Here is a 26,880-nt window from a genome sequence, read left to right as displayed (position 1 = left end):
ACATGCTTGATCAAAGTGTCTAGGTAACAGAGAAACTGTGATAGAGAAGGAAAATTCAGAAAGCAGATGCTAAGGAATGGACATAAAACGCAAAAAAATAGATGGAAATGTTGCAAGGTCATTGTCCTGAAACATTAACTCTGTTCTCTTTTCACAGATGCTGCCCTTGATGCCTAGTATTTCCAGCATTTATTGTTATTAGTTCTACATAATTAAGTCTTGCACCAGATTTCAAGTTAACTTTTCCCATACAGAAATTACTTTAGAGTGTTAAATGATAAATGGCATTTTCACTATATAGGTGTCATGGAATCATCTTCTCCAAAAAGATAGGGTTCACCCACCCATTGACAAGTCTATCACCATCAGCGTCCAGGGGATTGCCATTGACTGGAAACTCAACTGGTCCAATCACAGAAAAATGGAGGCCAGGTCTCATACGGTGAGTGACTTATCTCCTGACACCCTAAACTTTTTCACCCTACTAAGTGGGCAGCTAGTAGAGATGCTGCTTCACAGCTCCAGATTTCTGTCCTGACCTTCCGTAATGTCTATGTGGAGCCTGCATGTTTCGGCTATGACTGTAGTTGTTTCTCCCTGTCCTCCAGTTTCCTCTCACATCCCAGGGATGTGCCAGTTTGTGGGTTAATTGGCTGCTGTAGGGGAGTTGATAAGGACAGGAGGTGAAAAGTATGATTTACATAGACAGTTGTTTAATGGTCAGTGTGGACTCATTGGGCTTTCAGGGCATGTTTCCATACTGGCAATGATGAAGAATGTTATGGAATACTTTGCACTTGTATGGATGAGTGCTTGACAGATGCAGTGCCTGCTATCTACAAAATGCCTGGGCTACATCCATTGTCAAGAAACCCTAGGGGAGGTCGGCACAAGAGAACATCCCATCCTGCAGACCCTCCTCCAAGTCATACACTACTCTGATTTGTAAATATATCTTCCTCCCCAACAGTGTTATGGGAGCACCTTCACCAGAAGAACTGTGGTGATTCAAGGAGGCAGCTCACCCCCACCTTCTCAAGGGCAATAAATGCCTGTAACCCCAGTCGCAGAAAATATGAAAAGGGACTCAAAAGTCCCTAATGCATCAAAAGAGGAAATGTCAAACATATATTTTTCTGTGCATAATAGATAAGAGTGTGGCTTTTACTGACCTAGAATGATGGAGATAAATAGACTACAATGCTGACAAGTACAGTTGTTAAGTGACATAGATAATGTAAGCAACTAATTCAAAGTCTGCTAACTGTGTATTTATTACCAGAGTGAGCTTACTTCTTTCGGAAAGTTGGTATCAGTTTCAAAAAGGTAATATGTATTGAAATATTTAGAACTAATTGAAAACTATGTGCTATCAAATGGCCGGATTAGCTTCTTGTATAACTGGGGATAAGAATGAATCTGCTTTGGTTCCTATCAGTTAACATTGTTCATTGGCTATCATGGTGATTAGTATGGAGTTTTAGGAGGCAGAACATTCCCAGGCAAAGGTCAGAATATCATGACTTCTGCTGAAGATCTATATCCAAGGAGTTTCATGAATTGAAAGTCCATGTGCTAACACCACAATATTCATTGCCACGCGTGCCTGTTTTGAAAGTAAGTTCCCTTCTCAATCTGAAGTGATTTTGCCCCATGTAAGAAAGACAGTTTAAATCTATTCTACAGATCCTATTCTCTACCTACATTGTGTGTACAATACTTAATTCAAACCCCAAATCAGCCCCAAAATATAAACTTGTGTTTTGGATCTGACACTAACTCCTATACTGGTTTAAATCACTGGAGTCATTGGATAGACTTTTCAGTTTCAAAATGGGTAAATTTACCATTGCCCGATCAGAACTAATGAGAATGCCACCAAGCAACAGGTGAACAAATTGGATTCTGATTTTCCTGATCCCTGATCAAGCCTCTGAAGATGAAATATAACTTCCTGCCTCAGCACATTAAGATGCAATAAATAGGGATGATAATGTCAAAACACTTGCATCAGACAATATGTAAGTGGCCTGACTAGAAAATTCTGATGAATACTGTAAATAGAAAATTGTTGCCCTCACCATCTTTCACTATGAAACAGACCTTGAGAACTCAGTTTTAGTTTTCCCAATCAGTCCACATCATGTGAAAGGAATACTTAAAACTGAAATTGGGGTATAATTCCTCTTCATTGGAAAAATCAAAATGCAGACTGGGTGAGTGCTTTGCAGAGTACCTTCATTCAGTCATGGGGGGGGGGGGGGACATCAAGTTTTTGGTCGTCTCTCTTTACCACCCATGCCACTCTGGCCTCTTGCAGAGGCCCAAAGATGCTCAAAAATAATGAGGCCCAAAGATGCATCTCATCTTCTGAATGGATATGTTTTAGACTGCAGGACAACATCAAATTCAACACATTCAGACAATGTACTTTGCTGTTTATGGTATAATTAGCTTGATCATTCACTCAGTTCTCTCTTCATGGACAGTGCCTGATCTGCTGGCCATTTGCTTTCTTGTCTCAGCAGCAGTTCTGATTTACATTTCACACCTTCACACCTTTTACCATTTGTTTCTCAGTGCCTTTAATATGACTTTCTTTTCCCCTGACTGTGGCTTCTCTTTCACTATAGTTGGCAGGACATTCAGGCATTTCTTCTCCACTCTCAGACTCATCGCCTCTGAGTTAGAACAGGGACACCCTCTTTCTTATCTTCCACTCCACCAGCCTCCACAATCAATGGGTTATCCTCTTCAACAGAATTCCAATCCTGCACATCCCTTTCAGCATTCCTAGGACTGTTACATCTGTGACTACCTGCTCTGTTCTCCCACCTTCACCCACTGCACTCTTCTTGGTACCTTCCCATCTACTCCAGGAGTTGCAACATTGGCCATTTTACCTCTTCTCTTCCTACTATCCAATGACCCAATCTTTACTTCCAGATGAAACAGTGATTCATTTGCACTTTTTCAATATAGTGTATTCAGTCAGCATCCACCTCTAGACTGGGTGTCACTGAGATTCCAGGTACCTGAAATTTAAAATTTTTATCCAATTCCCACTCGGACTTCTTCATCTTCCAGCTGCTTCCTTGCTCTGATGATGCCCAATGTACCTCCAGGAAGAACAGCTCCATTTACTATAAAGGTTGGTTGAAGCTCTTCAGACATAACATTGAACTCTACATCTACAGGTAACCTCTCCCTCCACCCCACCTCACCCTTCCCTTCACAGATGTGGGTGTACTTTTGTTGTAATTTGTTTTCTTATATGCCCCACAAGGGAAGCTTTTAAAGACAACTTTAGTCTGCATCCTATCACAGACACCCCTCTGTCCTGTCTACCCCCTCCCCTCTCTGAAACTTAACACACTTGCTTTCTCACTTTGTTTTCTAAAAAAATGTCCTTGACCAAAGATAACTCTCTTTTCTCTCTTCACTGATGTTGCTTGACCCACTGAATGCATCTGGAATTCTTTGTTTTGGTGTAGAAATGAAATCCAGGGCTATCTCATCTATGATCAGTGAAATTTTGTTACTTCCAGTATGTAGTACTGTTTATGTATGATATGCATCAATTCCACCTGTAAATGAAAAGCAATGGTTCCTCCTGTATACAGGTGATTCTAGTTGAAATACAGTGCTTCCTTCACTATACAGTTGTTTCCAGGTGAAATCCTGTACCTTCTGTATACAATACTGTTTATGGGTTAAACCTTACTTTGGTACATGGTCCTGCTTTTAGATATAACTCAGCATTTTTTTCTGTATACATCACTGTTTATGGATGATAACTAAAGATTTCTTCTGTGTGTGGTATTGTGAGCAGTTTTGGACCCCATGTCTAAGGAAGGATGTGCTGGCATTGGAGAGAGTCCAAAGGAGTTTTATGGGAATGAACTCAGGAATGAAAGGATTAATATTTGAGGAGCATTTGATAGCTCTGGGCCTGTACTCACTGGAGTTTAGAAGACCTCATCGAAACCTATTAAATATTGATAGGCCTAGATTGAGTGGATGTAGAGAGGATGTTTCCTATGGTGGGAGAGCCTAGGACCAGAGGCCACAGCCTCAGAATAGAAAGATGTCCCTTTAGAACAGAGATGAGATGGAAGTTCTTCAGCCAGAGGGTGGTAAATGTGTGGAATTCATTGCCACAGACGGCTGTGGAGGCCAAGTCATTGAGTATATTTAAAGCAGAGGTTGATAGGTTCATGATTAGTCAGGGCTTCAAAGATTACAGGGAGAAGGCAGAAGAAGATGGTGAGAGGGAAAATTTTCCCGCCACTGTCTATAAGGAGTTTGTACGTTCTCCCCGTGACCACGTTGGATTCCATTGGGTGTTCCGGTTTTCTCCTACTGCCCAAAGACCTGCCAGTTGGTAGGTTAATTGGTCATTGCAACTTGTCCTGTGATTAGGTTAAGGTTAAATTAGTAGGTTGCTGTGCAATGTAGCGCTAAGTGCTGTATCTCAATAAATAAATAAATCAGCCATAGTCAAATGAAGGAGCAGTTTTGATGGGACATATGGCCTAATTCTGCTTATGGTTTTATAGACAAAAAATAATGCTGCTTTCTATTTCTAGATAAAATCCTCGTGCATCCTTCTGTATGCAGCACTGATTTTAAACAACAGTCAGTGGGTGACAGGAGAAATCCTGTGCTTTGTCCCTTGCACAGAAATCCCTGTAGATGAAGCCCAGTGCTCTTTCCCAGACATGGGGCTATTCCTGGGATGGTGGGCTTGTGAGGGGAGATGAAGCAGAATGAGAAGCAAAAGAAAAAAGTGGCTGCTCCATCATTCAACAGATCATGGCTAGTGTTTATCAGCAGCACTTTCTTGAAAAAGCCAGTATCCCTTAATATTCAACAATATATTGAATTGCATGGAATATACTCAGCAGCAAAGCCTCACAGCCCCTTTGGGTAAAAAATTCCAAAGATTCACTGCCCTCTAGGTGCAGAAATTCCTCCTCACCTCAGTCTTGATGAGCTGAAACCTTGGTCTGAATCTGTGACCTTTGGTTCTAGATACCCTAACCAGGGACCATCATTCTTGCATATACCATGTCAAGCTCCTTAAGAATCGAACATGTCACCTCTTATTATGTTAGATTCTGGGAACTTTTCATCCAGTCTATTTAGTTCCTTCTCATTGCACGATCCCCCTCCCACAACCCTGGCCCCCAATTCCAGGAATACATCGGGTGAATCTTGATTTCACTCCAAGTATCTCTTTCAAAACCTTGGAATACAGATCATCTGGTCCTGAGGGTTCATTGGCCGTCAGTCTTGCTAACTTCTCTAGTGCTTTTTAATAAAAGTTATTGACTTTCAGCCTCTTCCTCTCTCCAGATATTGTTCTCTGAATTTTCCGGGAAGTTCTTTTGTGCCTCTGTCATGAAGTAAGGCACAAAATGTTTGCTCAATTTCCTTACCATTTCTTATTCTACAGTATGATTTCTCCTGTCTCAGAATGTAAGGGATTCTCATTAATACTTGCTAATCTTTTATAATATTTCTTGATGTCTGGTTTTTGCTAATTACTCTCATATTTTGCTTTCTCTTCCTTTATTAACTTCTTGGTTATCATTTTCTGAATTTTGTTGTATTCCTAGTCCTTATGTTTACTGCTCTTTTTGACATTATAAGGCTTTTCCAAAATCTAAAACTATCTTTAATTTCTCTTGATAACTATGTTTGGACTGCTTGTCCTTTTTTTTGTGCCTTAAGGGGAAATATATTTGTTGTAGACCATGTATTAATTTTTAAATTTAATCCACTGATTGCCTACTGTCACACTTTTTAATATAACATCCCAACTTATCATCACTACCTCAGGTCTCATGGCTTCATATTGAACCAAATCCCTTTTGATCTTCATGCACAAAATTTTCATATTATGATTGCAGTTCCCTCGAGGTCCCTAAATGAACATAAATAATTAACTCTTGCTATTCATTATCATTGCACAATGCACATTCTAATCTATCCTGTTCCCTAGTTGTTCCTTAACATGATGGTCCAGAAAACAATCTTGTTCTCAGTCCCTCAATTCTTTGCCCACACGATAACTGGTGATTTGGTTTTCCCAGTTTATGATCATTGTTTAAACTTGTTAAAATGTGTCTCTAAGTTTCTGATTCATATTATCTCTTACTTTACCACTATTGTTTGGGGTTCCGTCAGTAACTTCCATTGATGTTTTTCGTCCCTTGATCTTAGCTCCACCCAAACTGATATTACTTTATTTTCTGAACTATGATCCTTGCTCTTTATTGGCTTTATCCCATCCTTGTTTATCAAGGCTACATCTCCTCTTTTCCCACACTGCTTGCCTCTTCTAAAAGTATCCAGGAATGTTCCATTTCAAACCCATGTTAGATTATACTCACATATTTCTATTTTGTCAGTAACTCACCTACTTTGTCTCAAAGGCTGCAGTCATTCAGGTAAAGAACCTTCAGTTTGTCTTTTTATCATTCTTCCTACTCTGACTCTGATAAACTCCTATGTTTGCATGTTCTATTCATTCTTGGCAGCCTGGTTATCATTACCCATTTCACAATTTCGTGTTATCACCTTGACATTTCTCTTTCATTTTTCTAACTTACTCCAACCTGAAACAGCTCAAGCCCCCTGTCCAAGACACACACATGCACACATACACTCATGCACTTTTGGCTTAAAAGCCTTATCAATATCCCCAGTTATTTGATTCATTAGGACACTAGTCCCAGCACAATCTAAGTGACTGCAATCTCAACAGAACAGCTCCTTTTTTCTTCAGGACTCCTGCAAGTGCCTCATGAATTGAAACCCTTTCTTCCTGCACCAATCTTCGAGTCCTTCATTCAGTTCTCTTATTTTGTTGACTCAATGCCAATTTGCTTGTGTTCCCATGTAGTAGACCAACATTTATTACTTTTGTGGCTCTGCTTTATTTGTTTTGGACCCTACTTGTTCATATTCCATCAGCAGAAATACCTTCTTAATCCTATCACATGTTATTGGTTCCCACGTGGACCCAGGCCATAGGATTTTTCCCCTTCCGCAGTTCCTCTCCAGCCACAAGCTCATCCCTGGCACTGGGCTCACACTCCTGATGCAGAGAACGCTACCTAATGTACTGCCTACGATCTCTCTTAAATTTATTTGCATTCTCATAATCTGAACGCATCCCAAACCACAGTACTGTGGTCAGTATCCTCCTCCAGTACTGCCTCGTACTCGCCTCACTCTTAGTCACACACATGTTACTCCTGACTCAACAAAGAAAATTGTGAAGGTAGAAAGCATGAGTTAGCTCTGCTCACTGCTTCATGGACAGAAGTAACCTTGATCCATCACTGTGTCTGAACCTTGGGCTCCAGCTCATCAACTGAGCTAAAGTTCCTCATGCTCTTGCAAACACTGATTGCAGTTGTGCTCACCATGAATCTCAATTATTTCCATTAGCTTCCACAAACAGTACATCATCTGTCCAGCCAGACCCATCAAATTCTATCTATCTGTTTACTCATTTGTGAAGTCATCAATCGGCTATTTATGGTTTCTCTGATTAAAGGTTTAGTTTCAACTTATCAGTTTTAGTTAAGCACACATAATGCTTTATAATTCCGAGTAAACCACTTTTAAGTGAAGAGAGAACATAGCAACATAACCAGCAGGATCTCAGCCTCCCATCATATTAATACACTAATAAAAACTAAACAGGTTTTTATCCCTAGTGTGCTTTAAATAAAAACCTAACCTTTCTACTATCTCGCCAAAGTCTTTTATTCTCTAAAGTCCATATTCTTTGGCACTGTACTCATCAGGCACTGCGCCCCGTGTTATAAACCGCTGGCTTGAGCCAAATCCACGTAGTTATACTCCCGGGCTCCACAAATTCTGAGCCAGTTGACGGTAACTTCAGTTAACCTGCACTCACTAGTTGCCTAATTAACTGGGAGCTTGGCAAGCAACTTGTTTCGACTTAATTGCCACTGCAAATGAAAAATACAATGATAGCACATTCAAGATTCATCGCATACATATTTTTAAAGTGATTTTTATAACTGTGCTATTATAATTCTTGTGAGGCTTCTTGAATATTGTCAGCCATCAGGAATGAATTGTTTAGAGGCAACACATGAAATCGTTGAGGATAATATCTTATCTGACAACTAATTTAGAACGTCCTTTTGCAAGATGAGTTAATCATTTATAGACAAGCATTTCAGCAAGACCTTTTGAAGCTATATTAGCGAATTATTGTTTTATCGGCAACAATGGTAAGCTACTTTCGCAGTAACGCTCCTGACTCCAGAGCAGCGATTTTTCATGCACCTTGCTTTCGTCGCACCGTTAGTTGACATCGCTGTCTGACGTGTAATTAAAGAAAATCCCCATCTTGCAGCTGACAGTCAGAATGTCCTAGTACAGGGAATAAAGATTATTTATCAAGATATTTTCATTTATGACTTGAGACAAAATGTGCATAAAATTAAGGAAACATTTATGTGACTTTATATTCAAAACTTCCCTCGCTGTCTACACTGCGTATTGAACTACCAGGGCCTTTAAATGTAGATTTAAGTAAAATAACTGATAAGTAACAAAATACTGTGGGAAGTGGAGCATTTTAACGTCGGCGACAAGATAGGGGGATTGTGCTTTGTTGGCGCATTGTAATACTGCCTAGAGATAGGGTATTTATGCCCCGGGTGTAAAGGTACTTTCATCATGTTTACGTGCCTGATACGATGTTGAAAATATATTTTGGTAATGTATTGAGTATTTCTGACATCAGTGAGCAACCTTGCCATGGGCGGGCTATTCTGTTGAATTTTCAATGGAAATTCGTCTTGTGTTGCGCAAAGGTGGTTTGTGACATGACTTGCACTTGCTGGCCTTCAGTTACAATTTGACTGGTTGGTTCTGGCTTCATTACACATTGAGACTGAGAGGCACAAAGTTACTTTCTTGTAAATTTCGTTTGTTATCGCATTTCCTGCTAAGCATTCGTTCTTAACGTCAGTGTCCTTACAAATATCCTGGATTGTGTCCTCCCAACCTCCACGGGAGCCATTGACAGATAGGGTTTGTTTACGATCAAAACAAGCGAGAGGGTTTGGGGAGATGATGTTCAAGCCAACAAGCAGGACCTTTCCCCCAGTTTAACGATTGTGCGTGGATGCATGGATGGAATTGAACTGGAATAAGGAATTTAAAATTATTGCTTGGGAAGGGAGTCGCTGAATCTCTTTCTCGGCGCTTTATTTATCAACAGCAACCTGAAAGGGCTCGACAGTTTCCCCCGGCTCAATCATGCAAATAAACGGATTACCATGCAATCCATTTAGGGACCCCTTTGTAATGCCTCGGCCTTTAAAGATCCAGGGCTCAATTTTGTTTTAAAGCGGTCTTAAATATGAGTGGAATTAAATTCAGATGTGAAATTGCATAACTCGTGAAATTACATTTGAATTAACATTTTTAGTTGAATGTGTTGTTTTCACTTTATAAATCGAGTCTATCCATTTAAGAAAACTAGTTCGCATTCAAGTTAACAATCTTTCACTTCTCCCATGGTTAAGTGAAATCAACTGGAAAGAGAAAATATGCTTGGTATATTGTATATACTGGGTGAGCATTGTATTTACTATTTAAAGACATATGTGGACGCTAAATACGTTATATGTAAACGAAATAATATACATGTGTATGTATCATATGTGTTGGGGTAGAAAGGCTTTGTCTATAAGTGATTTTCTGATCCGTTGATTTTTATCTATGTATGTTAGCCAATTCTTGCTATTTGTGTAGACGTATGTGTATATCTCTTTTTGACAAGGTTTGTGTTCTACTATTATAACGTAAAGTGAAGAGGAGGTGCTGGTATTAATTTTCAGTCTTTGCTGTCTGTCTTCATTATTTTATCTCATTCTCAATCGACAAAGGTTACTTGAAGTCGGGATGCGAAAAGGGGAGATGTAAATTATCCTTGGATCAAACCAACACTGGTACACCTTTGTCTACAGAATGTCTCTCTGGTGGTTCCCGCTCTCTACCCTCTCCACACCACTTTTTCAAACCATGGTTCCTCTCTCCGCCCCCTTCCCACTCTCGGTCTACAATAGAGACCCACATCAGAATCAGGTTTATCATCACTCACGTGTGTCATGAAATTTTTTTTCTGGCAGCAGTACGGTGCAGTACATAAAATTACTACAGTACTGTGCAAAAGCCTTAGCTCCTGAGCTATATATAGTGCCTAAGACTGTTCCATATGTATTTTCATAATGTGAGTTATTCTACGGTGCCTACTCCACACCCTTCCTTCAACACACCCCACTGTCTCCCCACACTCAGTATCTCACTCAATCTCATCCCTGTAGTCTATCAATATCAAGTTCAATACTCTGCTCGTCCTCCGCATAGAAATAGGCCATTCAGCCCGCTCAGTATATTTATGCTCAGCTGGAACCTCCTTCACTCATCATCTTCCATTCTCTTCAACTTCTTGCTAACTTTCTTTTAAGCGTATCTTTACCACACTCTGCGATAAACAAGCTCTGTATTCTCATTACCCTCTGGACAGGGTACTCGCTATCGCCCATTGAGTTTCCTGGTAGCCGTCTTACAACGATGGTCTTCCGTTGAGATCACCTTCAGAGTGAATTTTCTCGAAACCTCTCCACTCTATCAATCCTTACAACATTTTAGAAGCTTCCCTTCAGCTTCTATATGATTTTTTTTATTTTTGAAAAGTACGTACGTATATGTGTTTTACTGTGTATGCAACATATACGTATAAATAATGTGAGTATACAATGTTTGTATCGTGTTTGTATATAATGTTTCTGCATGTATTCGTGTATAACGTGTGTGAAATGTGTGTATATTGTGTGCATAGTGAATGTAACGCGCGTATATCAGTAAATATGTATGAGCGTATTGTGCGCAATGTCTGCGTGTGTAATGTGTTTAGCGTCCGATTTTTACGGATACAAGATGTATTTCTAATGGCTGCATATATAGCACATGCGTATCATCTATGTAAATAGTATATGTGTGCGGGTGGGGGAGGGTTAGAGGTGCAGATCTTGGCACCTCCATCTCCCAGTCCTGATCCTCTTCCCCCGGTATCGAAACCCTTGCCCCGCGTCAGACTTTTCTAGTAAACGCTTCACTTCCAGCTCTCTGGAATCCAAGCCTCGACGCTGTTACCTCTAATCTTCATTGTCTCCGTTTCATGGTCCACTCGCAGTGCAAGCATACCAACTGGTGATTGGACCCCTGTATTAGTTCTGGTCGACAGCCCGAGAGGATGGGGCTGAACGAGTACCGGGGAGCTTTTGTGACACGGACCTGACCTTCGTCTGCCCTATCGAGGGAGTGGGGGGGGGGGGTAGACATTGAGTGAGGGAAGGAGAGAGAGAGAGGAGAGGAGAGACAGACAGGCAGACAGAGCAATCAGAGAAGAGAGAGGGCAAGTGAGATAGAGAAAGACGCAGAGAAGCTGACGGAGAAAGACAAAGAGAAATAGGAGAGAGAGAAGCGGAGAAAGGAGAGGGTAAGAGAGGAGAGAGAGGGAAAGAGCGACGTAGGGGGAGAGGGAGACAGGGAGAGGAGAAAAAGAGAACGAGCGAAAGAAAGAGACAGAGAAAGGGAAAAGGAGGGCGAGAAACAGATAGAGACAGAGAAAGTGAAACAGAGAGAGAAGAGAGGGAGGGAGGGAGAAAGGGAGGGGAAGAGAGAGAGAGAGAGAAAATAAATCCCACCTCCCACTGCCGGAGACGGGCCCACGAGTGACCAGAGCGGAACGACAGCTATGTGTTTGTGTGTGTGTCTGTGCGTGTGCTCGAGAGAAAGAGAGAGAGCGAGTTTGGAAATAGGAGAGACGAAGGAGGGAGAAGGTTGGAGGCCCTAGTTTCTGGATTCAGTGTTAGACGGAGAGTGCGTGGAGATGGTGCCTTTTGCGGGAGCTCAGCTGGGATTTTTCTTCTTTCTTTTATGTCCAGCGAATATCATCAGTCTTTGGTGGTAAGTCGGTTAGTGTTACTTTGTGCTATTTCGGTTGCCTCATTACTGGATGAAAAGGGAATGTTTGGGTGGTAGTGGGGTGGGGGTGAGGGGTTGATATTTGATCTCTGTGGGTGGAAAATTGTGGAAAAGATTTCTTGAGAGAGTGAGACGCGAACACGCCAGGTAGAGGGATTCAGTGCGTGAGATCTCTGCGCTGACAACCCTTCCCCGGTATCTATACAAAGGCACCTGCAGCTGGGATTATCCCAGAGTTACCTTGAACGGACTCAGACAAAACTCAATCAAAGAAACCACTCACGAAAATGCCACTAACCTTATTTAATAGGATTTAGAGCTCTAGGCTGATTTTACATTGGCTGGCTGCAGCATCACATCTACGCGTATCTTCCGTTTCAAGTAAGACTTTAATGTTATTTCAGTTCAGCAGTATTGGGTCCAATCGCCGTTCAGTCTGACTGTACCAAAAGCCGGTCAGGGGGACTGAAGCCAGAAGGGTACAAGGTGTACTAGGGGTTTACTGGGATGGAGTAACTTTTATTCTTGCCCGATGGGCTTTTGCTTTAAATATCGCGTTGCAGGGCCGTGGGGAGCCCACTGGTGATGGACCCCAACAGTATCTGCAGGAAAACAAAGCGCTTGGCTGGTAAGCAAGCCGAGCTGTGTCAAACCGAACCAGAGATCGTGGGCGAGGTGGCGAAGGGAGTCCGGCACGGGATCAGGGAGTGTCAGTACCAGTTCCGATTCCGCAGATGGAACTGCACTATCCACAAATACTTCGGGAAACTTCTTCAACAAGGTAGGGTAGAGACTTGGTGTGTGTGTGTGTGTGTGTGTGTGTGTGTGTGTGAGTGTGAGTGTGTGTGTGTGTGTGTGTGTGTGTGTGTGTGTGTGTGTGTGTGTGTGTGTGTGTGTGTGTGTGTGTGTGTGTGTGTTTGGGGTGGCGGTGCTGGCGATTCCATTCTTTCTCCAAGCGTTACTCGAACGAATGTATTTAAAAACGAGTTAAAGTATTTGAAGTTCGTCGTGGGTTTGAAGATGCGACAGGAGATACTAACTGTTTGTATGAGCCGAGACAAGGGTCGCAGGCGAAAAATGACCAGAATGTCAAGCCCGAAGGGAAGAAGTAGGGGTCAAGCCTTTCTGCGTGTGAATGTTACCCGGAGGCGCCGAAACAAGTGTGAGGACACCCAGCAACAGTGAGAGGGGCAATTCCGGGGCCAACGGAATGCTAACAAGCCAGGGGTGGAAGGGACAGAGAGAGAGAGAGAGAGGGAGAGAGAGAGAGAGAGAGAGAAAGGGAGAGAGAGAGAGAGAGAGAGAGAGGGGGGGGGGGAGAGAGAGGGAGAGAGAGAGAGGAGAGAGAGGGGGGGAGAGAGAGGGGCAGACTGTCACACAGGTAGATCAGTAGGTGGAACCCTGAACTAAATAAGAAATTAGTCCAGACTGGACAAAAGATCGAGCAACAGACGGACCGAGACGGACAGACAGACATATCAAGGAAGGCTTGGGAGCCGTATGGCGAGAGGGGCAGGATATTCTTTTTTTTGCTCTGATATGGCTTTCGCGCGCTCTTTATTTTATAAACAAGAAACCGATAGTATTTAAATTTCTAGGTGTGATTTACAACATAGGAGGAAAGGGTTTGGATTTTATCGCTTCAAAAAATCATCCCTAGACACTTTACGGCCAATGAAAAATGATGGTCACTGTTGTAAGGGAGAAAACACGGGAGCCGGTTTACGCACAGGAAAGTTCCACAAGCACCAATGAAAAAATTAGTAGAATTAGTGGGACTAGTCCTGAGGGACCGTTCATGTTCACATTAGATAGTGCATTAGCTTGAACTCTCGTCGAAAACACTGTTCTCCGACAGCGCGGTATCCTCTCATTGTCTGTCCAGAACTTAGAGCGAGCTTTGAACCCAAGGTTATCCGACCAAGAAATAGAGTGCGGTCAATTGTGCCGAGGCCGGCTCACAATCCATTCTTGTGCTTCAGCTAATGGCTTATCAACACCAAGCTTGTGTTCCTACTGATGGTCGGATGTTTTTTACTTCTACTGCAAAGGGTTAAACCGGAATCATTTCCCCATCAATTTAACTACATTACAAACAGAAAAAAATTAGTTTGAACAGCAAAAAAAAGACACGACGAAAATTTAGGAAAAATCTTTAGCATTTCCTACGTATATTTTTTAAAAAACTACAATGGGGATAAACAAGGTGATGGCAAGAATTGAGATGTTTCTTTACAGGGAGTGTAGTTAGAATGCAAACTCCTTACCACAGTGGGTTTAAGGGGAAGAGAGATAAAATTATAGAAGGTAATGGTGAGGAGTTTATGGTTTGGGGGATTTGGGTGTAGCCTCTGCAGCATATAAACTAATCATTTGGGCTGAATCGTATGCCTGTATGTAGAATATGAGAAGTAACTTTATGCGTGTGAAAATAATTAGATGCACAACGATGTCACGTGTGTTAACAAGCATTAACACCGTTTCGCAATACTGACCCCCTTCCTTCCCATTTTGCAGACATCAGGGAGACGGCCTTCGTTTACTCTATCACCTCCGCTGGTGTTGTGTACGCTGTGACTCAGGCATGCAGCAGGGGAGAGCTGCTTCAGTGCGGCTGTGAGAACGATCTGAGCCGGGCTGCAATGGCTCCAGCTCTCGGACCGTCCAGGGACGCGAACCCTTGGCAATGGAGCGGATGTGGAGACAACGTGGAGTTCGGTTATGCTAAGTCCAAACAGTTCATGGACGCTAGGAAGAGAAAAGGTCAAAGTGACATCAAGTCCTTGATAGACCTGCATAATAACGAGGCAGGCCGGCTGGTAGGTTGAGGTCTAGAATTATCTGTAATCTTCTGCATATGTTTAAAATTAGATTCTCATCACCGCTACCAGAGCGGCAGTCGGATACTTCGTGGGGCCGTTCGCCGGTTAGACATCTAATGCTAACAGCCACAGTTCTGAAGGCAGGTCATCACAAATTAAATGCTTGAAAACTCTCTCACACACACACTCGGTAGATACCGTCATTTTCTGCTTCCAGCATTCCAACTTCCGCCAATATTGATCCTTACTGTTGTATCCGCATTTTTTTTTTCATTTTGGCTAGCTGGTTACTGATTTGGTTAAATAGTATCTACACCCCCTTCATATTCACATTTAGTTTCCGGCATTTACTGAGTGGTAAGATACCAAAGTTTGTTTTAACAGTTACTATGGGGTACAGTGGTTAAGGTGCTGTACAAGCAATTCAATGTTTACTTACCCAGCAGCAACTGTGAGGAGAGAAAGAAGGGTTCGATTGAAGGTTTTCAGGTGAACAAGGTAAAGGTGGGGAACGAACGTTTTGTTTTTGTTGCAGAGAGAGGAGTGGTGTGTAGAGAGAAGAAGGGAAATGGCCGTGGTAGCATGGAGACCAAGAGAGAAAGAATGTCACAAATGGCGCTGGCTGAGAGAGGGTGCTGAAGGTTTATCTGACTGGGGGAGATGTAAATAGGAAGTGGATGAGAACAGGGGAGAGCCAGAAAAATGCTGAGCAGTGAGATACTATTCTCAGCAACTGTGGGAAATCTGAAACAAAAGAGAATACTCAGCAGGTCAGGCAGCATCTGTGGAGAGAGAAAAGCACAGAGTTAACAGGTGACCTGCTGAGTGTTATTGGTGTTTTAAATGTTTATTTCAGAATTCTAGTATCTGCAGTTTTTTTTTACTTTTAGTAATCCTGAAGCCTGACATAATGACTTAAAGGCATGAGTTCAAATATTATAGAATCTGAGGAATTCAGCCAATTCAATAATCTGGAATCAGAATAAAATGGAATAAGACCCATCTGTAATGGTGACCAGGAAATGACGAGATTGTTGATCACTGAAAGAAATCTAATAAAGCTTGCCTAATTTGGCCAACTCCAGACTCATATCAATGTGGCTGACTTGAGAGGCAAACAGGAATGAGCATAAATGTTGGGCTAGCCAATTACACCCACATCATGTGAAAAAAATGTATGAAAAAACTGAGCTTCTTTCAAGCTTTTAGATTCTATATAACCCCTTTGCCAGAAAGAATTGTATTATTAAGTGAATAGCAATGTGCCTTGCCTTTTGCCCTCAAAGGACTATAGCGCCTTACATAACACAAGGAGACTCCCCTGCCTGTCATGTCTGCATATCTCCATGCTTAACTAAAATTCAAGCAAAATTCCAATATTGTTCTCTCTCCCATAGCTTTGCACCTTTTTTTTTGTTTTAAGTACAGATCTAACTTCCCCGCAAAGATATAATTATCTCTGCATCAAATACCCTCTGTGGCAAAACATTTCATGTTGTGACTCTGTGTAAATTTCTCCTAACTCCATTATTAATAATCCTAAATTAATTGGTCACTGACTCTTCGAACATGTGACCTGCCTCCCATTGTTTACCCTATCAAAATCTCTCAATCTTAAAAGCATCTATTAAAATGGTCTCTGCTTTGAGCAATTTGCAGTAGTCCCACCCAGCAATTTCACAAAATAGTTTCTCATCTGACAGCCTGACCTGTTTAATTCCCAAGGGTTTATGAGAATTGCAACATGTTTATCTAAATGTACACTGCAGTATATACAGTGGCTGCATTTATATGTAATTATATATTACTAGCCAGAGCTTGAAATTCATGTAAACTGAATTTGCTAGTTGCATGATAGATACTGATTGTACAGTTTGAATTCTGGAAGTATCAATAAGTATTATTGATCTATACCACAATTTGTAACTTGCATGGTGCAAGATAATTATATTAAATACAACAATAAGAGAGAATTAATAGCATTGAAATAATCTATCAGTATGCACAAAATAATAGTACAGAGATTAAGGATTGGGAGAGATTCCAATGGATTGTTATGGTCCAAAACTAATTTAGATATGAGATAACCAGTCCCTTCCCACAGATGTTACATCCCTATATGAAAACCATATCTTTTGATAAATGTAGTTGTCAAGATGAAGGATTTTATTGTTATGGATTCCACAGCTCTTCTGCTGCACCCCTGACCAGGTCAGTACTGTCATGGGTAACATTGCTATTCCTTTCAGAAGGCATCATTATGCTCTTTTTGTTTGTAGCTGTCAACTTAGTGGTGTTTGGAGACCAGTTGAGACTCTCAAAATTAATTCCACTTAGAAACCCAAGCAGCTGCCACACAAAAGAGTTTTTAATCCACAGGCTGCACTGTACTGGAACACATTTTCCATTAGCAGAAAGGGAATGCTCTAATACAGTGCAGTTCCAAGTTTCTCATCGATTTTGATCTTCTTTCAAACTTAAATACATTCATACAATCTCACTTTGTCAAAACATGAAATCCTTGTGTATGTTCACATACTTTGCCATGTTAAATCTAATTTTTTTTCAATATAGCATAACAACAATTCTGTTGAATATATTGATCTGGACCCAAGTAGTAAATAATATATTGCAAATTGATCGTTTAAATGCTTAGCCACACCAATATGATCCAAAGCGGAAGGGTGCTTAACCAGTGGATCACGTACAAACTATTGGTACGCATACAGGATTTATTTTGGTGGGCTAAACAGGTGAGTAACATTACTATTTTCCAAAAAAAAAAGCCGGAGACTTTATAACGTACAAAATGCTGGAGGAACTCAGCAGGCCAGGCAACATATGTGGAAAAAAGTACAGTCAACGCTTCGGGCTGTAACCCTTCAGCAGGACATTTTGTACTTTTTTCCATAGATGCTGCCTGGCCTGCTGAGTTCCTCCAGCATTTTGTGTGTGTTACTTGGATTTCCAGCATCTGCAGATTTTCTTTTATTGGAGACTTTACAGGTCTGTTTAATTGTAATACACATTATGGCAGCTAGCAATGGGCAAACAGTGTTGCATTGATCCGTGGTACCACCCTAAGCAAAATGATCCTTTGCTGATTATCCCTACAGCTCTGTTTCCACTAAATTACAGGTTTTCTTTTCAGCATAACACGTATGATTTTAAAAAAAGCAAAGTTTTGGAATTGGGTAAAATATATAAATATTTATTTGCTGTAGATGGCATTTTATGTCCATAATCAAGAGCATCAGACCAAATTTTAACTAAATTTTAAATAGATATAGGAGCAGAATTGGGCCTTTTGGCTCAACAAGTCTGCTCTGCCATTCCATTATTGAGAATTTATTATCCCTCTCAACCCCATTTTCCCACCTTTTCCCCGTAACTTTGACACCCTTACTAATCAAGAACCTATCAACCTCTGCTCTAAGAAAACCCAGTGACTTGGCCTCCACAACCGCCTGTGGCAATTAATTCCACAGATTCACTACCCTTTGGCTAAAGAAATTCTTCCTCATCTCTGTTCTAAAAGGACATCCCTCTATTCTGAGGATGTGCCCTGGTCAGAGAATCCCCCACTGTAGGAAACATCCTCTCCACAGCCACTCTATCTGGGGCATTCGACATTCAATAGGTTTCAATGAAATTCCTCCCCTCCCCAATTCTTCTAAACTCTAGCAAATACAGGCTCAGAGCCATCAAATGCACCTCATACATTAACCCTTTCATTCTCAGGATTATTCTCATGAACCTCCTCTGGACCCTCTTCAATGCCAGCATATTCTTTCTTACATAAGGGGCCCAAAACTGCTCACAATACTCCATGTGCAGTCTAACCAAGGTCTTATAAAGCCTCAGTTTAATGGACAGCCTTTGATTATTTAGTCTGCATACTTCCCTAATGCTAATACCTGACTCAATGCCAAACATTCTTAGAGGAACAGTGACCTCCAGTATTTTAATAGCTGCCTGTGATAAGCCTTTAAGAATTGCCATTCTATTCATATTCAATATAGAACTGATTTAAATCAAGTTTTGTACTTCCATTAAATATTCATTAATGTGTTATTCCAGTTATAAAAGTTATCTCTGAATATCTGTGGTAGAACTCACCAAATCTAAAGTAATAAACCACTCAATACTGTGGTGACATTGGGTCAATCTTATCATACGGAGCTGTCAGAAACTAATTTCATCTTGTAGACTAAGAACAAAGTTATAATTGTGCAGTTTGGGAGAGAAAGAGAAAGCTATCATATCTTAAATGTCTCTTTATTTGTTAGATTCCCCGAACATGCAAGGACAGCAATCCCAGTAACTGTACTAGTCAATTCCTTCTCATATAGCTAGAGTCCATTCTCAAGAATAGGGATGAATGGTGCTCTTAATTGTGCAAAGTCAACTCAGTTTCATTCATAATGGTCCAGAATTGAAACATATCAGGGAATTAACGTGCTTATTTGTTTCAAGGCAGTGGATGTGAGATGACTGTTTTCAAATGACATTTGTTTTAATGATCTTTCAATGGATAAACTACTAATTAGAAATTAGTTAGCTTCTCAATTAATGCCAATAGAAAGAACTGTGTTGGTGCTACCTTCCTCATTAAATACCCCTTTCTTCACTCTGGCCAGAAAACATTTAACATCCAGCATGAAAAACTATAATGATGTGCCTACTGTATATTCTGTATCTTTCCCCTCTTATACTAGCAGGGGTAGTGTTTGTTGTATTCCGTTTATGAATGCTGATGGCCGATAAACAAAAGAAGGCATAAAAATAGATTTTTAAAGTAAAATTTATTAAGATAATAAATTATGCTAATTAAACAGAGGCATATGAAACAGTTATCGCTGTGAGATGATAAATTTATGGTAAAAAGGACTAGCTTAAAATTGTTTTTCTAAGACCAATTTACAATTTAACTTGTACTTTTGGAGAACTACTCAGTATACAGAATCCTGATAAATATATGTTCCCAAATGATGTCTGGAATATCTACAACATACTTAATAGTTAAGCTGTTTACCCATTCAAATCAAATTGAAATGCTTTAATTAAGTAAATATTTAATGAAGCAAAATCCAATTATAGCTATAGCAGATGGAAGCAATCTCATTGCAAAATGCATAACTGAACTAAAAAGGAACAATTGAGGGATAGATTGAAGTTACTGATGGGCCCAGTATGTAGATTGGGACACAGAAACTTCATTGTCTCAGGTCAGTGCCCATGTCGGCAGAAAGAGCCAACAGAGAGAATTTATGATTCCCTAGATTACTAAATACAGGTAACGTAATTTGATATAAATATTTGTAGTGCTGGACTTCAAAAAGAGTTGATTCCCTGCACTGTGCTGATTATCCAGAGCAGTCCTTTGCTGTCAACTGTAAGTTTGTGGTTGTTAAGGTAGTCAGCTCATGTGGGGGTAAGAATTCCTGTGGCTGCAATGTGTAACAACATTCTAACAATGGTAGTGAAGATTTCCTTTGTTTGAAACTTTGAGTGAAATTTTAAATATATTTTTGGAAACCATTATTTTAGAAGACAAACACATTTTAAAACAAGTAGCTATTAATTTTATGAATGTGTTCTTAAAGGGCACAATTTTAAATGCATAATAAATAATTCTTCCAAATGCATCTTTACACAAGTAAATTGTATCTTAAAACCTTAGCACTACCTTTTAAAACAGTTTTTCTAAAATAATGAACACGTTATATTCCAATATACAATCATGTTCACTTTGATCGTCCAGATGCCATCTTTTGGACCACATTATTTTAGAACATAAAATATTTTTAGACACATAAACATTCCTTAAGTATGTATCATTTAATTAGAACTCAGTCATATTATGGAACATTTCCAATATTTTTTCGTAGAATATTGTAATGGATTTTGTAGCCAAAGATGTATTTTTGAACTACAGTCAGAATTGTAGGAAATAAACTTAACATAATTTGATTCAATTTTAAAGTGATATATTTATGCTATAAATTATATTTATTAGACTGTAATTACACTTCTGCTTTAAAAATATAGAATTAGACTTTGGAAGAATTACAAGTTGAACTGATGAATAATTTGGCAGGGCTCATCATGCCCCTTTCCATAGCCCTATTCTTTTTTATATATCATCCTTACAAGTAGAGATATTGTAGCAGCACCACTGGCTTTACACCAATCATCAATGAACATAGTAGGCTGAGGGGTGATGTTATAGAGGTTTATAATATTATGAGGGGTATAGATAGGACAGTCTTTTTCCCTAGGGCAAGGGAGTCTAGAACTAAAGAGCATAGGTCTAAGGTTAAAGGAGATCTGATGGGTACATTTTTTTTCACACAGAGTACAGGGGTTATCTGGATTGAGCTGCCAGAGGTGTTAGTGAAGGCAGATGGAATCACAACATTTCAAAGATAGTTCAATAGGTACTTGGATAGGAAAGAATACAGTGATTTGGGTTCAGTGCAGGCAAATGGAAAGTGTCCAGTACTGTGCAAAAGTTTTAGGCACATATGTATATCGCTAGGGTGGCTAAGGCTTTTGCACAGTACTGTAGTAATTTTATGCACTGCACCGTACTGCTGCCACAAAATAAAAACAAATTTCATGACATATTTGAATGATGATAAACCTGATTCTGATATGGTTCTCTGTTGTGGACTGAGAGTGGGAAGAAGAAGGGAGAGGGGAATCATGATTAGGAAAAGGGGAAGGGAGAGAGGAGGGAGTGGGAAGCACCAGAGAGACATTTTGTAATGATCAATAAACAAGTTGTTTGGAATCAAATGACCTTGCCTGGTGCCTCAGGGATGGGTGTGTCTGCACCTGTGTCAATCACACACCACCCTTGGCACTCCTTCTCCGCCGCCTGTCCCACACCCCTCCCACGGCGCTCCATTCCCCACTCCCAACATCATTTGCTCCCACCAGATTTACAAACCTGCTCTCCTCTCCACGTTGACAAATACAGAACTGTGCAAAAGTCTTATCGGCAATTATCGGCAATTTCATGCACAGCAGTCTCTACAGTTTACAGAAAATGTTGCGAAAGACACAAAAAAAAATCCACTGAACGGCAGTTCTGTTGGCGAAAACACCTTGTTAATAAGAGAGGTCAGAGGAGAATAGCCAGACTGGTTTAATCTGACAGGAAGGCGACAGTAACTCAAATAACTCCGCGTTACAATAGCGGTGTGCAGAACAGCATCTCTGAACTCACAGCATGTCAGACCTTGAAGTTGAACTGGATGGGCTACAGCAGCCGAAAACTACGAACATACACTCAGTGGCCACTTTATCAGGTACAGGGGGTACATAATGACGAGGCTACTGAGTGGATATTCCTGCGATTTTGCCGTTATGAGAACATGGATGCCTGAACTAGTTTCCACATCTACAAATGTTTTAGAGGCCCTGGACTGCCGATTATTCGCTCCTGGAAGGAAGATGCTATAGTGCTGACTCTTGCCGTAGCCAAGTGAGATCACTCAGAAACGCACATCCAGCTCCTGACGCCCGAGTGAGGCAGGTTCTAACGTTGCACCCTTCATCAACTGATACCGAACGGGAATATTTATTAAGATAACTTTGCTGTCTCAGTGGCAAAAAAAAAGCTCAGTGTGAGCCAAGAGACACACAGATCATTAATTTAGCAAACGGGATACACCCTTTAAGACACTTAAGTTTTTTAAAAAACGCGAAGTGTATTGACTTACAACGTAGTATCAGGTAGCAAGATGGTTAGTTAGAGTGGAGCATAGAGTGGACCAGAGACACTGGGTCTCCCTCTGTGCTGGATGTAACCCAATGGATTGTGAACATAAGAACCTCTCCCTCTGTAAATCTTTCAGTTCCATCCGTATGCGATTCGCCCTTGTGTACACAATTCCGCACCCCGCCTATCTCCGGTAACCTTTCACCCCTCGTTTAACAACAATCTACAAAGTTTATAGTACTACCACAAAAATAGACCCTCAGAAACAAAAGTCGCCATTTTTTTCTCTTAAGTGAACGATTTTTAAACAGGGACCTCTATTCCTAGATTTTCCCAGCAGAGGAAACCCTCTTCCACCTCCCTGCCAAGACCCTTCAGGATCTAGTATGTCTCAATCAAGTCCTCCCTCACTCTTCCAGAGGTTCATACATTGGCCATTATTGACTATTGCTAAAACATTACAGTCCCAATGCATTTCCGGATTCATAAAATCAAGATCTTGCACAGATTAACATACAAATGGTTAAATACAATTGTTTTAATTAGCGTCAGTGAAATAATTCAAAGCCTTGCATTTATGAAGCACCGTTCACGTCCCTTCCAGAACATCTGGAAACGACTTGGAGCCAATGACGTAAGTTGGAGCTCCCGCTGCGGAGAACTGAGCGCAAGCATCGGGGCGGCGCTTCGGCGCGGTGCAGAGCAAGTGCCGCACGGTAGGAGGTGTTAAACCGAGGTCCCATTCGCCCTCTCAGGCGGATGTAAAAGTTCTGATGACGCTATTTTAGAAAGAGCAGAGAAGTCCGATACTTAAACCTCAGGTGTCGAGCATTTGCGGTACCTTACATATTACCTGGCTGCTCGTGAGAACTTGCAATGCACAAATTGGTTGCCGAATTTCCTAATCACAGCAGCAAATGAACGTCAAAAGATCTTCATTGCTGGCAGAAAGAAATCCATACTGCCCTTTTATGTGTTACGTGTTGTAAAATATTCCTGTGTTGAAGAATGTCGTTTCATATTTAATTTATCTGTTTCTGCACTTCCTTGTTTAATTTCAGATGATTAAGAACTATATGCGGACTGAGTGTAAATGTCACGGCTTATCTGGCTCCTGTGCAGTCAAAACTTGCTGGAAGAAAATGCCCCATTTCCGCGAGGTCGGTGACCGCCTCTTCGAACGCTTCAATGGGGCCTTCAAGGTGATGGGCGGCAACGACGGAAAGACCCTGATCCCGGTCGGCCACAACATCAAACAGCCGGACAAAGAAGACCTGGTTTACTCCGCAGAGTCCCCCGATTTCTGTTTGCCCAACAGGCGCACTGGCGTCCCAGGGACAAGGGGCAGAGTATGTAACGGGACAGCGCTGGACTTTAGTGGCTGTGACTTGCTCTGTTGTGGCCGGGGACACCGAAAAGAGATGGTAAGCTTCCAGGAGAACTGCAAGTGTCGTTTCCAGTGGTGTTGTGTGGTCCAGTGCAAACAATGCACAGTCAGAAAGGAACTCAGTGTCTGCGTTTAGCCGAGCTGCAACCCCAACGTCATTAACCAAAGATAACCTATTGGATATGAAGAGGATGTTACAACTTTACAGAAAATTCTAGCTTCAATGCAGAAGCTCCTCCACCCCAACAGGAGAGAGATGCTCATCACTTTCCCCTAAGTTTGGAGTATCGCGAAGAATCTGAAGAGAAACGTCTCCGTAGTGGTGAAGTTTCCTCAATAAACAGAGCCTTCATCAAGCTGCAGACCTGCTATGGGAAAGGGGGGGGGGGCAGGGCGAGGGAGGGAGGTGTTTATCACGCAGAGCTTGGAATTATAAACGCCTAAAAGATGATTATCCCATATAATTTCTGCCTGAACACATATAGAATTATTTTTGTATTGGTATAAAATGTCAGAAAGTTTTTACCCCGGCTTATTAGCTGCCCCGGCTTATTAAAAGGAAGATGAGCTTTGATAAACGACTTTATGGTGTTCGTAGAGTTCGAACTAAATAGAGATAGGTAAGAACATGGGTTATTTAAAATAAAAGTTTACTTTTTAGATCGACTGATTCATTTTGTATTCATCCAGTATTTCTACAAAAACCATAGAAAACACTACATAATAAATTGAATGGAAACGATCCATGTTTGCTGTGTTTTGGGGGAGAGTTGGTGCACTATCTATCTACCAGCCCGAGTGCGGATGAAAGACGTTGCTTGCACCAGTGAATGCATAACTTTGTATGTCTGCATGCATGTGCGTTTGTGTGCGTAAAGTTATGAATGTATACATGCCTACGTGTGTACATGTGAACACTTTTGCATATGTACCTATGAATATGCCTGTTTGTACGTGAGCATACGAATGCATGCATGTATGTATTTGTGCAGGCTTGTGTGAACGTATGTGTGTGCATGTGTTTAATCACGAATGTACAAGATCATTTTATATGCATTCGTGCACGTCTACGTGACTAGGCATGCATGTGTTTGCCTGTGTGCCTGGATACACGTTCAGAATTGAATGTAAATGTAATGTGTACGTGTGTATGTTGCGTCCGTGTATGTGTTCCCCTATGTGTGACTGCAGTATATGTGCTTATATTGCAATAGAAAATCCAGAAATCCAACTTCGTTAAAGGCAGTTCAAAGTAGGCGATGGGCCGGTATCCAGGTTGATTCAAGGCTGATCTTCAGGGTTCAGAATGAAGGCTGGTTGACAGGGGACGTTGGGCGTGCAGGCAGTATTTGGGTTAGAGATCGGTTTTCCGTGATGTTGGATAGCTCGCTACTTTGGTATGGTGGCGCTCGACCAGTTTTCTGATTTACATACAGCTTTTTAGGATTAAGTATGAGAGTCGTTCAGAGTTTTGAAATTCTCTCTGCTCCCAATATCGCCCTCGAATTTACTGCTTTCTTGATTTCAGTACCTCTGTAAGGGTGGAGAGCTTTACGTACTTGTGCTCGGACATGCCCAATTATCTGAAAAAAGTTTATAATGGAACACGGACCTCTACGCTTTGTGATAACAAATAGTTTAATGGAGTTGGGTGCCTTAGCGCATGTAAGCTCACTGTGCTCTTTTGATGTTAGGTCAGCAGACTAGTAGATAGGCTGGATAGGCGTTGAATTGAATTGAGTTTATTTTGCATCCTACAAATACAAGAAGAGTAAAAATCCTTAAGTTGCGTCTCCATCTAAATGTGCAATGTGCAATCACAGGAATTTATAATAATTTATAATAAATAGATCATTTAATGTAACATAGAGTACACTCAAATCAGTGTGAGTTCATCAGTCTGGTGGAAGAAGCTGTCCCGGAGCCTGCTGGTCCTGGCTGTTATGCTGTGGTACCTCTTCCCGGATGGTAGCAGCTGGAATAGATTGTGGTTTTGGTGAATCGGGTCCTCAGTGATCCTTCGGGCCCTTTTTACACACCTGTCCTTGTAAATGTCCTGACTAGTGGTGAGTTCACATCTACAAATGTGCTGGGCTGTCCGCACCACTCTCTGCAGAGTCCTGCGATTCAGGGAGGTACAGTTCCCATACCGGGCAGTGATGCAGCCAGTCAGGATGCTCTCAATTGTGCCCCTATAGAAAGTTCTTCGAATTTGTGGGGGGGTCATACCAAACTTCTTCAACCGTCTGAGGTGAAAGAGGTGCTGTTGTGCTTTTTTTTCCCCACCACACAGCCGGTATGACGTCCTTGATGATGTGTATACTGAGGAACTTAAAGCTGTTCACTCTCAACCCCAGATCCATTGATGTCTATAGGAGTTAGCCTGTCTCCATTCCTCCTGTAATCCACAAACAGCTCCTTTGTTTTTGTGACATTGAGGGAGAGGTTGTTTTCTTGACGCCACCATGTCAGAGAGATGACTTCTTCCCCGTAGGCCACCTCGTTATTGTTTGAGATGAAGCTAATCAATGTAGTGTCATCGGCAAATTTAATTAGCAGATTGGAGCTGTGGGTGGTGACACAGTCATGGGTATACAGAGAGTAAAGGAGGGGACTCAGTATGCAGCCCTGAGGGGCTCCTGTACTGAGAGTCAGAGGGGTGGAGGTGAGGGACCCACTCTTAGCACCTGCTGGCGATCTGACAGGAAGTCCAGGATCCAGCTGCATAAGGCAGGGTCAAGTTAGAGGTCATCTGTTTAAAGGACATTACCCTATGTTGACATTTTCACATTGTATGCTGCAGTTGGTGGTAAGGTTGACATGTCATGGCCCAAGTGAAGGCAGGCCTGTGAAAATAAATTATTGGTTACGGAAAGACCGCACTCATTGAC

General features: G+C 41.3%; 2 protein-coding genes across 3 annotated transcripts in view; one reads left to right on the top strand and one right to left on the bottom strand.

Annotated features, from left to right (window-relative positions):
* Positions 1–11,352, bottom strand: part of wnt1 (wingless-type MMTV integration site family, member 1) — a 30,958-nt gene extending 19,606 nt beyond the window's left edge. The window contains exons 1-2 of the mRNA XM_059955957.1: positions 11,218–11,352; positions 8,335–8,421 (exon numbers count right to left, since the gene is read on the bottom strand). Coding sequence (XP_059811940.1) covers positions 8,335–8,363 — 29 coding nt within the window. The 5' untranslated portion in view covers positions 8,364–8,421; positions 11,218–11,352. The remainder of the gene's footprint in view (positions 1–8,334; positions 8,422–11,217) is intronic.
* LOC132384642 (protein Wnt-6-like) lies at positions 89–24,748 on the top strand. 2 transcript variants are annotated; one of them, XM_059955955.1, is made up of 4 exons: positions 89–442; positions 12,615–12,832; positions 14,569–14,870; positions 23,664–24,748. In XM_059955955.1, exons 1-4 carry the CDS (start codon positions 282–284, stop codon positions 24,123–24,125), a joined length of 1,143 nt encoding a protein of 380 aa, XP_059811938.1. In that variant the 5' UTR covers positions 89–281; the 3' UTR covers positions 24,126–24,748. The 2 variants fall into 2 exon arrangements, with proteins under 2 accessions (XP_059811938.1, XP_059811939.1); XM_059955956.1 differs by lacking the exon at positions 89–442 and adding an exon at positions 11,894–12,033 and having other exon boundaries at positions 23,664–24,738.
* Positions 24,749–26,880: the final 2,132 nt, after the last annotated feature.

Source organism: Hypanus sabinus, chromosome X1 (genome assembly GCF_030144855.1).
Source record: "Hypanus sabinus isolate sHypSab1 chromosome X1, sHypSab1.hap1, whole genome shotgun sequence".
NCBI classification, from domain to species: Eukaryota; Metazoa; Chordata; class Chondrichthyes; order Myliobatiformes; family Dasyatidae; genus Hypanus; species Hypanus sabinus.
This window is presented reverse-complemented; position numbering and strand designations above follow the sequence as displayed.